General features: G+C 53.6%; 1 protein-coding gene across 1 annotated transcript; it reads right to left on the reverse strand.

The window, feature by feature from the left end:
• Nucleotides 1–5,284: 5,284 nt before the first annotated feature.
• On the reverse strand, nt 5,285–9,016 carry LOC134562101 (zinc finger protein with KRAB and SCAN domains 8-like). Its single transcript, XM_063419559.1, has one exon. The coding sequence runs from the start codon at nt 8,772–8,774 to the stop codon at nt 8,094–8,096; it is 681 nt and encodes a 226-aa protein (XP_063275629.1). The 5' UTR covers nt 8,775–9,016; the 3' UTR covers nt 5,285–8,093.
• Nucleotides 9,017–15,517: the final 6,501 nt, after the last annotated feature.

A 15,517-nucleotide genomic window follows, 5' to 3' on the forward strand; every position in this document is an offset into this window, starting at 1 on the left:
AGGAGGCTTGAACTCCCTGCCAGGCTGAGGTCGAACGTCCTGCCGAGCCTCACACCTGAACTCCGGCCAAGCCCCCCTTGCCCCCTAGGCTTAGGAGACTCGAACTCCCTGCCGGGGTGAGGTCGAACGTCCTGCCGAGCCTCACACCCGAACTCCGGCCGAGTCCCCTTCGCCTCCCTTTCTTACAAGGCTTAGGAGGCTTGAACTCCCTGCCAGGCTGAGGTCGAACATCCTGCCGAGCCTCACACCTGAACTCCGGCCAAGCCCCCCTTGCCCCCTAGGCTTAGGAGACTCGAACTCCCTGCCGGGGTGAGGTCGAACGTCCTGCCGAGCCTCACACCCGAACTCTGGCCGAGTCCCCTTCGCCTCCCTTTCCTACAAGGCTTAGGAGACTCGAACTCCCTGCCGGGATGAGGTCGAACGTCCTGCCGAGCCTCACACCCGAACTCCGGCCGAGTCCCCTTCGCCTCCCTTTCCTACAAGGCTTAGGAGGCTTGAACTCCCTGCCAGGCTGAGGTCGAATGTCCTGCCGAGCCTCACACCTGAACTCCGGCCAAGCCCCCCTTGCCCCCTAGGCTTAGGAGACTCGAACTCCCTGCCGGGATGAGGTCGATTGTCCTGCTGAGCCTCACACCCGAACTCCGGCCGAGTCCCCTTCGCCTCCCTTTCCTACAAGGCTTAGGAGGCTTGAACTCCCTGCCAGGCCAAGGTCGAACGTCCTCCGAGCCTCACACCTGAACTCCGGCCAAGCCCCCCTTGCCCCCTAGGCTTAGGAGACTCGAACTCCCTGCCGGGGTGAGGTCGAACGTCCTGCCGAGCCTCACACCCGAACTCCGGCCGAGTCCCCTTCGCCTCCCTTTTTGTTTATCTGGCTGCTCTTTTTGTTTGCCTTTTTTTGCTCATAAATCTTGCTTTCCTTCTTGCTTGCCTGTCTGCTTTCTTGTCTGTTTCCTCACCTTTATGCCTGCTTTCCTGCTTGCTAATGATATCTTACTTGCTTGCCCGGATATGCTTAAACTCTCTTGGGGACAGCCCACCTGCCTCCTGGGACATCATGCCCTATCCTGCCAGGGACTTCCCACTTGCCCTATTAGGGATCTTCCTTGCCTGCCTGTCAGGGCATCCTGCCCTGCCCGAGACTTTCTACCTGCCCTGCCAGGGACTTTTTCTCACCTGCCTACTGGGGCATCTTGTTTTGCCATGCCGGGGACATTACCTTGCACCTGCTCTGCCGGGGATCATCCCTCGCCTGCCTGATGGGGCATCCTGCTGTGCCAGGGATCTTCTTTCACTTGCTTTCTGGAGCAGCCCTGCCAGAGACCTCTCACCTGCCCTGCTGGGGATCTTCTCTCATCTGCCTTCTGGAGTAACCCTGCCAGGGGCCTCTCACTTGCCCTGCTGGGGATCTTCTCTTGCCTGCCTACTGGAGCATCTTGTCTTGTTATGCCAGGGACATTACCTTGCACCTGCTCTGCCGGGGATCATCCCTCGCCTGCCTGATGGGGCATCCTGCTGTGCCAGGGATCTTCTTTTACTTGCCTTCTGGAGCAGCCCTGCCAGAGACCTCTCACCTGCTCTGCTGGGGTCTCCTCTCACCTGCCTTCTGGGGCAGCCCTGCCAGGGACATTACCTTCCCTGGTGGGGATCTCTCATCTGCCTTCTGGGGCAGCCCTGCCAGGGACATTATCTTCCCTGTTGGGGATCTCTTATCTGCCTTCTGGGGCAGCCCTGCCAGGGACATTACCTTCCCTGTTGGGGATCTCCTCTCATCTGCCTTCTGGGGCAGCCCTGCCAGGGACCTCTCACCTGCCCTGCCAAGGATCTTACCTCACACCTCAAGAGCCTTTGCACGCTCGATGGGGCCCTCCCCCAAGGAGGCGCCTCAGTCACTCTTCTATGCCATTCGCTTCCCGCCCGTTCTCGGCCGGCACCCTCTCGGGAGACCGGAAACGCGATACTAGGGGGTCCACTTTTGCTCTGGGGTCCGAGCTGCCGGCCCCCATCTCACTCAAGCACTCATTCACTCGCCTCCCATTTCCGCCATGGATTTATCTCACCCATCTGGCGTTCTTCTGCTTTGCTTGGTCTCACGATGATCCCAGGGCCGATCCAGCGCTGATCCCAGGGCCAATCCTGCGTTCTTCTGTGCTGCTTGGTCCCACGCTGATGCCAAGGTCTGGGGGTAGCCAGCGATTCCCAAGGATCCCTCGAAGCAGATGATCGTCTTCTTCGGGGGTGGTCCTTTGTGGGCGTGGCTATCCCGGACGAGTCCCCAATTGAAAAGAACAAGGGCATATGCCTTTATTAATATTCAGCTCTTTATTAAAGTGATCAGCTCATTATTAAAATCATCAGCAGGACTGCAAAGTCCGATCGGAGTTTTCCACACTACTGCAGCCATCTGAAGGAGCAGGTGCTGTCCCAGTGGATGCTGAGTCCTTGTTCCCATAGAAACAGCTGGCAGTTCTCTCTGGTCAACCATCAGAAGGCAGAGCACTGGCAGTCAGCTCTTTGCCCTCAGGGAAAAGTTTCAAGGGTTTCCCATTCTCTGCATCAGTCAGCTCAGCTGGCCGGTTCCCATTCCATTCAGGCTCCTCACAGGTCATGGCCAATCTTCAAACCAGGCCAGGAGGTGCACCCACTCCCCGCTCAGCCAGGGCACTATCCAATTCTCTTCTGACGAATCCAGCTTCCTGTCCTGGGGTGCAGTTTCCCCAAAAAAACCTCCCAGGATCCACGGGGGCGGCCCTGCCCTATCTGCATATCCAAATGCATATGCATTTGTCCTGGTCATAGCCGAAGTTACTCTTGCTAAATGAGGTAGTTACAAAGGACAATAGGGCTATCTAGGTGTGGGCAGCTTCTTTTCACATTTCAATTAGGTAGGGAAAAGTTGCCAGGCAACTTTCCTTCAGGGCAGCTCTCCCTACTCAGATTGTCTGGGGTGTGGGGGGGGGGGGTGTTACTCTAGCCAGGAGAGGGTCAGTTGTGGGGTGGGGGTTTTTTTTGTTTTTTTGTTTTTTTTTCTTTTCTTTCGTTCCTTACAAGCCCACACTGCCATGCCCAAACCCAGCCCATTTCCTGCACGCTTTTCCACAGGATCAGTTCATTCCCGTTCCCATTGCCCCATCCCTCTCCTTTCCTCCCAGCACATACGTAGCCTCCCTCACACACCGTCATTACCACGGACCCGTAACAAGGAACTCTGGCTCGAGGCATGAGAAATAAGGATTCACTTTAGTCTTTCTTGAGATCTGGCTGTTGAAAGGCTCCAAACCTACAGTGTTTCCTGTGGATCTTGGGAACTGGGGCCCTGGAGCCTAAGTGCCACAGCCAGCTGGGCCCTTCCACAGGAGGAAAACTCAGGGATTTTTTAAGTTCCCTGAGGCTGATCCAGTTGCCATCACCTAAGCCCCAGGAATAATCAAAGCGAGTGGATCAGTGCCATTAAAAACATGGAAACAGCCCAAATCCGACCATCAGGTTTGCTCATCCAGGTTTGCTGGGGAAGGGTTTTGTCTCCTTTGCTGCTGAAAGCCAAAGGGAGATTTGGAAGGAGCGCTAAGATCCCTGTGGGGTTTAGGGATGTTTGGGATGATCAGTCAGTGGGATGAGCTCAGGGCATGGATGGGGTCCCAGAGCCTGTGCTGGGTCAGGCACAAGAACAGGAGTTGGATGGAAAAGGGGTTTTCCCATGTTCTTCTGATGGAGAAATGCAGCACAATCCCTTTCCCTGGAATAGCAGGCCTGGAGCTGGGGCATCCCTCAGGCCTTGTACCTGCCCAGGTGCTCACGGGCAATGATCACTCACTGGATCTGTGCTGTGCCCTGGTAGATCTGCAGGGAAAACCAGAGACAGGTGAGCCAGCAGCTGGGAAAGGTGTTTGACCAGAGTCTGCACACCTGTGACCCCTCCCTGCACCAAGCCAGGGGGCAGGAAGAGGCAAAACTTGGAAAAATTAGTGTGACAATGACCCATAAGAGGCAATAAGCACATCCAGGTGTGTGTTCAGTGCAGGAGGGATCCAGGGATCCCCCAGGCAGAGCCCAGGGTGCCTCCAGGACAGCAGAATCTGGGGATTTTAGTATTTCAGCTCCCACTCCTGCCTGAAGTTGCTTTGGCAAATCACTCCCATACCTGCAAATCCACTTTCTCTGAAGTCACAAAATCAGGATAATATTCCCTGTAGTCAATATGGTGCGTGAATTCATGTTCTTATGGATTATAGTATGTTAAATCATAAGTACAAACTGTAACTATGTCATGTGAAATGTAACCTTAGTTCCAGCCAGCCATGGAATTGACAAATTCCGAGGCAGGCAACACCCAGAAACCACCTTTTAGGAGGAGACAATGAAATATTGGGAACCTGGGGCACCGTCATTGGCATCAGAAAGGAGGAACATTAAAATAAGCAATCAGTTCTTCCTCTAGAGGCAGCAGAGTCATCAGAGCTCCACCATCTCGCTGATCACTGGAGAAGAACATCTGTCCATTCAAAATTTCGGCTCCCATTCACCCGCGGGAGGACCCAAATTGACACTTCTCCCTCCCATAGGAGACCCCATTAGCAGACCAGTGACACCGATAAATTCGAATAACTATTCCAGGGAAACAAAGAACTGTGGGGAAATCTTATGCGAGGGGCAAAATAAAGTGTATAAAACCGGGACCCCAGGCGGGGCCAACTGGTGAACACAGGGGGACTGCAGTGCGACAGAGGCTGCTTTCCGTTCACCCTTTGACGATCCCGGGTTATCGTCACCGTAACTCCGCTTGTTGGTTTTACTGAAATTCTGTAATTTGATTTTTTTAATAAATCAAATTATATTCCATTTGGCACAGTTAACTGGCATTTATATGATACGATAGGATATGATGATATGATATATGTTATACTACATTACATTGTGTTATGTTATATTACGTTATGTTATATATCATATCATATATCATTACATATCTTATATCAACAAGGCAATAAAAAGAGGTATAATTTGCACCATGATAATAATAACATGTTAATACATAAATGCAGAACCCAGTGTTATTTTTATAAAATAATGTCATTTTTAACAGGTGGAAGTGGGGAGCACTGGGCACTGCGGCTCTGCCTGGCAGCTGCAGAGCTTGAGCCAGAGGAATTTCCTGTTTCTTTTCCTCTCTGACACCTCTTTCCTATTTCCCTACTTCACATTTCTTGTTCAGGGTTAAAAATGAAGCACACTCCTCTGAAAATTTTTAAGAGTTTTAATAAAGGATAATAAGGGATAAAACAGAAAGCAAAAGACGCAGGTGCTGCCAAATCCAGTACACACCCACTGCTTCAGTCTGCAGTCTTTTATACTGTTGCAGATGTATTATTTCCTCAAGTGATTTAGCAGATTTAGTTTGAGCTGGTTGACCACAATCTTAATTCAGATTTTCTGCAACCTTGCACACTTCAAGAGTTGAACACGTCGGAGGTCTAGGGTGGTCCTCTGATGCCACTTTAAGGGGTTTTGCTATTTCTCCTTTTATGCTCTTCTGCTCTCCGTTTCTGCTATCTTGGACATATATATTGCAATAATAATTATACCTTAAAATACATCCTTTGCAAGCGCACTTACATATTGTGAAAACATCGCTTCCCTCTTTTGCACTGCTTACAAGAATTTAGAAATATTATCCTACTTCAAAGCAGTGTGGAACTTGCCATATTTATTTACAAGAAAATACCGTTTTATAATTAAAGTAAATAAACTATAGCTAAATGCAGCTACTACATGACTGTTTATAACATTCAATTAAACACATGTTCAATAAAATCCATAGGCTGTGCTGCTGTGGTCTTATTTGCACCTCACTGGGGTAGAGGCGTCTCTCCCTCCTGCCACTGCAGCCCACGGCCAGGGGCCCTTCCCACTGCAATGGTTCTGGGATTCTGTCAGGGACTCACTTTCCTTTTCTTCTTCCCTCTGCTTGGAGCTGGCAATGGGCTGGAAAATGTCCAGCAAACCAACCTTTGCTGTCTGCTTTGTCAGCCTACACAGCTTCAGGACCTTGTCACCTGCCCCTTGGGCACAGCTCCCCTGGGCAGCAGGGCAGAACCGGCACCCTGGGAGCCTTGGGAATTCCCCTCTGGGATCCACGGCACACGCTGGGATGATCTGGAATTTCAGTTTCATGACACAGCACCCCACAACCCTCCCAAGAGCCCTGAGTTCACTCAAACCCACCGTGCCCCACATTCCCTGGAAGTTCAGCCCATGTCCCCACCCATGTCCGTGTGCCCTGATGTCCCCACCCATGCCCGTATCCCCACCATGCCCCCATTCTTGGCTCTCCATGTCCCCACTCGTGTCCATGTCCCCCCCATGTCTCCATCCATGTCCATGTCACCATCCATGGCCACGTCCCCTTGGGGTCCTGTTGCATCCAGGTGCCCACAGGGGGCCAGGAAGATGTGCAGACCACCAGCCAGCTCTCTTCCTGTCTTGGTTTGACAGACAGGAATCTGCTAGGGAAGGGCAGGACCTCCCTAGGGGTGGAGAATTCAAATCCTCTCCCTCCAAACGATGATGATGTAGAAAATGAAGGGGGGCTTTCAGGCAGAAGGATGGGGCCAGGAAGAACAGTTCTTCACTGGTATGTTGTGGATGCATGGCTGGAAAAGCAGGGACATGTGCACAATCCTGCTCTTAGCTTAAGGGATGAGTAGAAGATGAAACGTCCTTGAACCATTCCTTAGATGGGATAAGGAGGAAGTAAAGCTTGGAACAGTAGCTGTAACAGGATGCTAGACAGGATGCATTGACCATAAGTTAGGGAAGATTTGCAGCATTTAGCCTCGTGGACAGAGCTTCTGAACCAATTATGTCTACTGCAAGGACGTGTGAACACTATGGTTTAACCAATGATGTTCAGAGTTAGGCGCATGATATGCTTAGCACAGTATAAATGTAAGCCAAATAGCTGAATAAACGAGCAGGATTTTTAGCTCATATTGACTGCTGTCCTGACTCTGGCTGATTCCCTAGCCAACAGTATGTATGACAAAGCAAACAAACAACAACTACAGCATTAATAATAAACAGAACCAGGAACCTCGAGGGCTTTCTTTCACAAAGCCTGGGGCAGTTTGATCCCGGTGGCCCTGCAGGACTCCAAGAGGCCAAGCTGGAAGGGTGGAAAGCCCCGGGCTGGTGGATGAGCTCACAAGCTCTGCGCTGGTAGCTGGAGCGGCAGGGATGTCCCGGCAGGGCAGGGCAGGGCAGGGCTACAGAGTAGCAGAAAGCCTCAAAGCAGCCCCGAATAGGCCGTGATGGCGAGACGGCGGGCCCAGCAGGGCAGGAGGAGGCGAGCTCAGAATCCCTGGGCACACGAGCACATGAGCAGATGATGGCAATTTCCCAGGGCAAGATGCAGTGATGACCGTGAGCTCTTCCCGCAGAGAGCACCAGCCCGACCATCCTCTCTCCCATGCCCAGAGCAAGAGCAGCTGCCCCCAGCTCTGTCCTTTACCTCCCCCAAAACTCCACTTATCTCCCCCCTCTGAGGGAAACTCTCAGAGACCCAAAAACAACAGGTGAAGCCCGGTGCTGCCATCTCCTTTAGACACTTCTTTCTTTAAATCAAGCACACAGTCGTTAGTCTTCTAGCAACTTATGGGAAAAAAATTCTGTAAGTGAAAAAGAAACAAATGTAATCCCCAACACTTGCACACATGGATCACCAGGACTGTGGATCCCCAAGGCTGTGCCCAATGGGGCTCACTGGGGATCATCCAATGGGCTCCTCCAACGGGGGATGGAGTTGGAGCAGCGCACAAAGCTCTTCCCGCACGCGGGGCACTTGTAGGGCTTCCCTTCCTGCTGCCTCCATTGCTCTTGGGTCATGGCACAGCTCTGGGAGAAGCTCTTCCCAAACTCACGACACTGTTAGGGCCTCTCTCCGCTGTGCATCTGCCGGTGGACAAGCAGCTTGGAGTGCTGGATGAAGCTCTTCCCACATTCTGAGCACGTGTAGGGGCATTCCCAGTGTGCACTGTCTGCTGCATGATCAGGCCAGAGCTGTCACAGAAGCTCTTCCAGTACTGCCCACACACACAGGGTCAGATTCCAGTGCAGAGCATCTTGTGGCCTTTCAGGTGAAAGCTCTTTCTGAAGCCTTTCCCACATTCTCCACATTTATAGGGCCGTTCCCCAGTGTGTATCCTCTGGTGGACAATCAGGCTGGAGCTCTGAGTGAAGCTCTTCCCACATTCCCCACACTCATAGGGCCGTTCCCCAGTGTGGATCCTCTGGTGGACAATCAGTCTGGAGCTCGTAGTGAAGCTCTTGCCACACTCCCCACACTCATAGGGCCGTTCCCCAGTGTGGATCCTCTTGTGGACGATCAGGCTGGAGCTTTGAGTGAAGCTCTTGCCACACTCCCCACACTCATAGGGCCGTTCCCCAGTGTGGACTCTCTGGTGGATCATCAGGTGAGAGGTGTCTCTGAAGCGCTTCCCACATTTCCCACACTCACAGCGCCGTTCCACACTGTGGATCTTCTGGTGCCGGAGCAGGCTGGACTTTGCACAGAAACTCTTCCCACATTCTGAGCACTGGTGCCGCTTCTTGCCATTGTGAAGCTGTTCATGCACCACCAGCTCAGAGCTCTGGCCACATCTCTGGCTGCCTTCCTGGCACAGGGTGGGTCCTTCCTCCTCGGAGCACCCTGGCATGGGTTTGGAGCCCCTCCTCGGGCGGGATCTCAGCACCTTTTCCTCCCCATTGCATTCCTCTGCCATGGAGCCGCTCAAAACAGCCTCTTCCACGAGGTTCTGCTGAGGGGATTTGTCCTCCCTGGGCTCCTTGTCTGGGGGAGGAAGGACAAGGACAGGATGGGATTTGCCTCCGTGCCAGAGGCAAGGCCAAGGAGATCCCCCCAGTGCATCCCCGGCAGGACGGCGTCGGCAGCGGGGTTGTCCTGCAGCCGGGGCCAGGCTGGGCTGGGAGATGGAGCAGGAGAGAGGGGCAAAGGGGCACTGACTTCCTCCTCACCTGCCTGGGGATCCGCAGGAATCCTCCTCTTCCTCACAGCCTTCTCCTCCTCTACCCAGCCAAAGTCTGGCACTGGGAATTCCTGGTGTGGGAAAGACATTCTGTGAGTGCATTGGCTTTGAAGTTCCTGCTTCTCCAGAAGTCACCGCATGTCTGGTGTCCATAAAATCCTCTAAAAATCAATAAGGACTCCAAAAACACTCTCGCAGGGCTTCCCTGTTTCCAGTGTCCTTACTCTGGGGTTTAAGGGGGTCCCTCTTCTCAGAGCTGCTGTGGGGCCCGTGGGTCCTGGGGATCCCCCCTCTCCCGGCTCCTGCTTCAGCTCGCTCAGGGGGTTTTGGGGCTGCCAGGGCTCATCCTGCCCTGATTCTGACTCGGCTCCCTGCTGTCCCAGGGTCCCCTTCCTCAGCATTCCCCCACTCCAGCCACTCAGCGCTTCTTCCCCCACTCCCCGACAACACTTTCACGCTCGGGGGGCCCGGACCCCCCTCATCTCCAGTCTCCACCACCCCTCCACAAACACTCCACTCTGCAATCTGCGAGCTCCAAACCCCACATTCCTTCCCCTCCCACACCCCACATCCCCCCAAAAATAAAAAGCCAAAACCCCCCAACCGTACCGGGGATCCCGGGATAGATTTGGGGCGAGCTTCCCCTCCCCGTCACCTGCGGGCTGCCGGGCAATGCGATGCGGTCGCGCCCAGCGGAGCTGCGGCCTCAGCGGGCTCGCCGTGGAACACCGACCCTCTCCCGCTGCCGCTCCTCTCGGTGCTCCTCGTGTTGCTGCTCCACCCCTTCGTCTCTCCCTCCTCTTCCTCCCGCCCCTTCTCCGCCCCCAGCCCGGGCCCCCCTTTCCCGCCCGCTCTGCCCCGCGGCCGCCGCAGCGCCGCTGTTGGGTAGGGGGGAGCCCCCGGGAGCCCCCGGGGATGGGCGGGGGGCTCGGGGCTCCCCCCAGGGCAGACCCGGCCGTGCCGTCCCCCTGCCCCCCGAGCCCAAACTCCGCTCCCGGGGGTGCCTGGCTGCCAGGGGTGGCACAGGGGGGTGGGAGTGGGGAGCGCTGGGCGCTGCGGGGGCAGCTGCAAGCCAGAGGTGTTTCCCATTGCTTTTTCTCTCTGACACCGCTTTCCTATTTCTCTACCACACACTTCTGGTTCAATGGGAGAAACGAAGCACACTCCTCTTAAACTGTTAAGCGTTTTAATAAATGATAATAAGGATGCACAGTGTCCCCAAATCCCCTACCCATCCCTGGCGGGGTCTCCCCACCCAAACGCCGGTGCTGCAGCGGCCGCGGTCCGGGGAAATCGGGGGAAGGGGGGTCGTGCTGGTGGTGGAGGAGGAGGAGGAGGAGGAGGAGGGAGAAAGGAGGAGGAGGAGCCGGAACAGGAAAAGAGCGACGGAGTTCGACCAGGGGCGCGCAGAGCCCACCGCACCTCCGGCCCCCGCAGCATTGCCGGTGACCAGGGAGAGGGAGCTCACCCCAAATCTGTCCGGGGGTCCCCGAGAGGTTTGGGGTTTTTTTTTGGAATGGAGTTGGGAGCTAAGAGATTCCAGAATCGCGCGGGAAGTATCTTTGCATGTGCCTGGGAGGTTTTTTGGGGAGGAGATGGGGATATTTTCAGATCTTGCAGGAGTGCAAAGCTGAGCCGTAGCTGCCCCTGGGGGGATTTTGGGGTCCCACGCAGCGATCGCGCGGTGCCGGCGGGGCGGGACGTTGGTTTTGGGGATCCCGGGAGAGGCGGGGATGAAGGGCGGGAGGCCCGGAGTGGGGAGCGGGGCGATGGCAGAGCTGGGGCAGCTCCGGCAGCCTGGAGGGGTGGTGGAGGCTGGAGATGAGGGGGGTCCGGGCCCCCGAGCGTGAAAGTGTTGTCGGGGAGTGGGGGAAGAAGCGCTGAGTGGCTGGAGTGGGGGAATGCTGAGGAAGGGGACCCTGGGACAGCTGGGAGCCGAGCCAGAATCAGGGCAGGATGAGCCCTGGCAGCCCCAAAACCCCCTGAGCGAGCCGAAGCAGGAGGCGGGAGAGGGGGGATCCCCAGGACCCACGGGCCCCCCAGCAGCTCTGAGAAGAGGGACCCCCATAACCCCAAAGGAAGGACACTGGAAACAGGGAAGCCCTGGGACAGTGTTTTTGGACTCCTTGATTTTTAGAGGATTTTATGGACACCAGACATGTGGTGACTTCTGGAGATGGACTTGAACAGCAGGACCTTCAAAGCCAATGCACTCACAGAATGTCTTTCCCACACCAGGAATTCCCAGTGCCAGACTTTGGCTGGGTAGAGGAGGAGAAGGCTGTGAGGAAAAGGAGGATTCCTGCGGATCCCCAGGCAGGTGAGGAGGAAGTCAGTGCCCCTTTGCCCCTCTCTCCTGCTCCATCTCCCAGCCCAGCCTGGCCCCGGCTGCAGGACAACCCCGCTGCCGACGCCGTCCTGCCGGGGATGCACTGGGGGGATCTCCTTGGCCTTCCCTCTGGCATGGAGGCAAATCCCATCCTGTCCTTGTCCTTCCTCCCCCAGACAAGGAGGCCAGGGAGGACAAATCCCCTCAGCAGAACCTCGTGGAAGAGGCTGTTTTGAGTGGCCCCATGGCACAGGAATGCAATGGGGAGGAAAAGGCGCGGAGATCCCGCCCGAGGAGGGGCTCCAAACCCATGCCAGGGTGCTCCGAGGAGGAAGGACCCACCCTGTGCCAGGAAGGCAGCCAGAGATGTGGCCAGAGCTCTGAGCTGGTGGTGCATGAACAGCTTCACAATGGCAAGAAGCTGCACCAGTGCTCGGAATGTGGGAAGAGTTTCTACACAAACTCCAGCCTGCTCCAGCACCAGAAGATCCACACTGAGGAACGGCACTACGAGTGTGGGAAATGTGGGAAGCGCTTCAGAGACACCTCTCACCTGATGATCCACCAGAGAGTCCACACTGGGGAACGGCCCTATGAGTGTGGGGAGTGTGGGAAAAGTTTCACTATCAGCTCCCACCTGATTGTCCACCAGAGGATACACACTGGGGAACGGCCCTATAAATGTGGAGAATGTGGGAAAGGCTTCACGAAGAGCTCCCACCTCAAACGCCACCAGATGATCCACACTGGGATATGACCCTGTGTGTGTGGGCAGTGCGGGAAGAGCTTTTGTGACAGCTCTGGCCTGATCATGCAGCAGACAGTGCACACTGGGGAATGCCCCTACACGTGCTCAGAATGTGGGAAGAGCTTCATCCAGCACTGCAAGCTGCATGTCCACCGGCAGATGCACAGCGGAGAGAGGCCCTAACAGTGTCCTGAGTGTGGGAAGAGCTTGTCCCAGAGCTGTGCTGTGACCCAAGAGCAATGGAGGCAGCAGGAAGGGAAGCCCTACAAGTGCCCCGCATGCGGGAAGAGCTTTGTGCACTGCTCCAACTCCATCCGCCGTTGGAGGAGCCCATTGGAATATCCCCAGTGAGCCCCGTTGGGCAGAGCCTTGGGGATCCACGGTCCTGGTGATCCATGTGTGCAAGTGTTGGGGATTACATTTGTTTCTTTTTCACTTACAGAATTTTTTTCCCATAAGTTGCTAGAAGTCTAACGACTGTGTGCTTGATTTAAAGAAAGAAGAGTCCAAATGAGATGGCAGCACCGGGCTACACCTGTTGTTTTTGGGTCTCTGGGAGTTTCCCTCAGAGGGGGGAGATAACTGGAGTTTTGGGGGATGTAAAGGACAGAGCTGGGGGCAGCTGCTCGCTCTTGCTCTGGGCATGGGAGAGAGGACGGTCGGGCTGGTGCTCTCTGCGGGAAGAGCTCACGGTCATCACTGCATCTTGCCCTGGGAAATTGCCATCATCTGCTCATGTGCTCGTGTGCCCAGGGATTCTGAGCTCGCCTCCCCCTGCCCTGCTGGGCCTGCCGTCTCGCCATCGCGGCCTATTCGGGGCTGCTTTGAGGCTTTCTGCTACTCTGTAGCCCTGCCCTGCCCTGCCGGGACATCCCTGCCGCTCCAGCTACCAGTGCAGAGCTTCTGAGCTCATCCACCAGCCCGGGGCTTTCCACCCTTCCAGCCTGGTCTCTTGGAGTCCTGCAGGGCCACCGGGATCAAACCCCCGGGCTTTGTGAAAGAAAGCCCTCGAGGTTCCTGGTTCTGTTTATTATTAATGCTGTAGTTGTTGTTTATTTGCTTTGTCATACCTACAGTTGGCCGGGGAATCAGCCAGAGTCAAGACAGCACTCAATATGAGTTAAAAATCTTGCTCGTTTATTCAGCTATTTGGCTTACATTTATACTGTGCTAAGCATATCATGCACCTAACTCTGAACATCATTGGTTAAACCATAGTGTTCACACGTCCTTGCAGTAGACATAATTGGTTCAGAAGCTCTGTCCACGAGGCTAAATGCTGCAAATCTTCCCTAACTTATGGTCAATGCATCCTGTCTAGCATCCTGTTACAGCTACTGTTCCAAGCTTTACTTCCTCCTTATCCCATCTAAGGAATGGTTCAAGGACGTTTCATCTTCTACTCATCCCTTAAGCTAAGAGCAGGATTGTGCACATATCCCTGCTTTTCCAGCCATGCATCCACAACATACCAGTGAAGAACTGTTCTTCCTGGCCCCATCCTTCTGCCTGAAAGCCCCCCTTCATTTTCTACATCATCATCGTTTGGAGGGAGAGGATTTGAATTCTCCACCCCTAGGGAGGTCCTGCCCTTCCCTAGCAGATTCCTGTCTGTCAAACCAAGACAGGAAGAGAGCTGGCTGGTGGTCTGCACATCTTCCTGGCCACCTGTGGGCACCTGGATGCAACAGGACCCCAAGGGGACGTGGCCATGGATGGTGACATGGACATGGCTGGAGACATGGGGGGGACATGGACACGGTTGGGGACATGGAGAGCCAAGATTGGGGGCATGGTGGGGATACGGGCATGGGTGGGGACATCAGGGCACACGGACATGGGTGGGGACATGGGGTGAACTTCCAGGGAATGTGGGGGATGATGGGTTTGAGTGAACTCAGGGCTCTTGGGAGGGGCATGGGGTGCTGTGTCATGAAACTGAAATTCCAGATCATCCCAGCGTGTGCCGTGGATCCCAGAGGGGAATTCCCAAGGCTCCCAGGGTGCCGGTTCTGCCCTGCTGCCCAGGGGAGCTGTGCCCAAGGGGCAGGTGACAAGGTCCTGAAGCTGTGTAGGCTGACAAAGCAGACAGCAAAGGTTGGTTTGCTGGACATTTTCCAGCCCATTGCCAGCTCCAAGCAGAGGGAAGAAGAAAAGGAAAGTGAGTCCCTGACAGAATCCCAGAACCATTGCAGTGGGAAGGGCCCCTGGCCGTGGGCTGCAGTGCCAGGAGGGAGAGACGCCTCTACCCCAGTGAGGTGCACATGAGACCACAGCACCAGAACCTATGGATTTTATTTAAGATTTATTTTATTGAAGGTTCTAAACAATCTTGTAGTAGTTGACTTTCACTAGAATTTATTTGCTTTAATTATAAAATTGTAATTGCTTGTAAATAGTTATGGTAAGTTTTTAACCGCTTTGACGTAGGATAAAATTTGTAAACGCTTTGAGCAGTGTAAAAGGGGAAGAGAGGCTTTCACAAGATGTAATTGGGCTTGGAAAAGATGAATTTTAAGATATGATTATTATTGCAATGTATATGTCCAAGATAGCATAAACGGAGAGCAGAAGAGCATAAGAGGAGAAATAGCAAAACTCCTTAAAGTGGCATCAGAGGACCACCCTAGACCTGCAACGTGTTCAACTATTGAAGTGTGCAAGGTTGCAGAAAATCTGAATTAAGATTGTGGTACATCTGCAACGGTATAAAAGACTGCAGACTGAAGCAGTGGGTGTGTAGTGGCTTTGCCAGGCCCTGTGTCTTTTGCTTTCTGTTTTATCTCTTATTATGCTTTATTAAATCTCTTAAAAATTTTCAGCGGAGTGTGCTTCGTTTCTTACACTGAACAAGACATGTGAGATAGAGAATTAAGAAAAGAAGTGTCAGAGAGGAAAAGAAACAGAAAATTCCTCTGGCTCGGGCTCCACAGCTGCCGGGCAGAGCCGCAGCACCCAGCACTCCCCACTACCACCTGTTAAAAATGACATTATTTTATAAAAATAACATTGGGTTCTGCATTTATGTATTAGCATGTGATTATTATCATATGTTTTAAATGTGGTGCAAATTATACCTATTTTTATTCCCTTGTTTATGTAAGATATGTTATGATAATGATATATGATATATAACATAATGTAATATATAACATAACACAATGTAATGTAATATATATCATCATATCCTATCATATCATATAAATGCCAATTAACTGTGCCAATTGGAATATAATTTGATTTATTAAAAAAGTCACATTACAGAATTTCAGTAAAACCAACAAGCGGAGTTACGGTGACGATGACCCGGGATCGTCAAAGGGTGAACGGAAAGCAGCCTCTGTCGCACTGCAGTCCCCCAGTGTTCATAAATTGGCCCCGCCTGGGGTCCAGGTTTTATAC

This window comes from Prinia subflava, chromosome 26, assembly GCF_021018805.1.
Source record: "Prinia subflava isolate CZ2003 ecotype Zambia chromosome 26, Cam_Psub_1.2, whole genome shotgun sequence".
Lineage (NCBI taxonomy): Eukaryota > Metazoa > Chordata > Aves > Passeriformes > Cisticolidae > Prinia > Prinia subflava.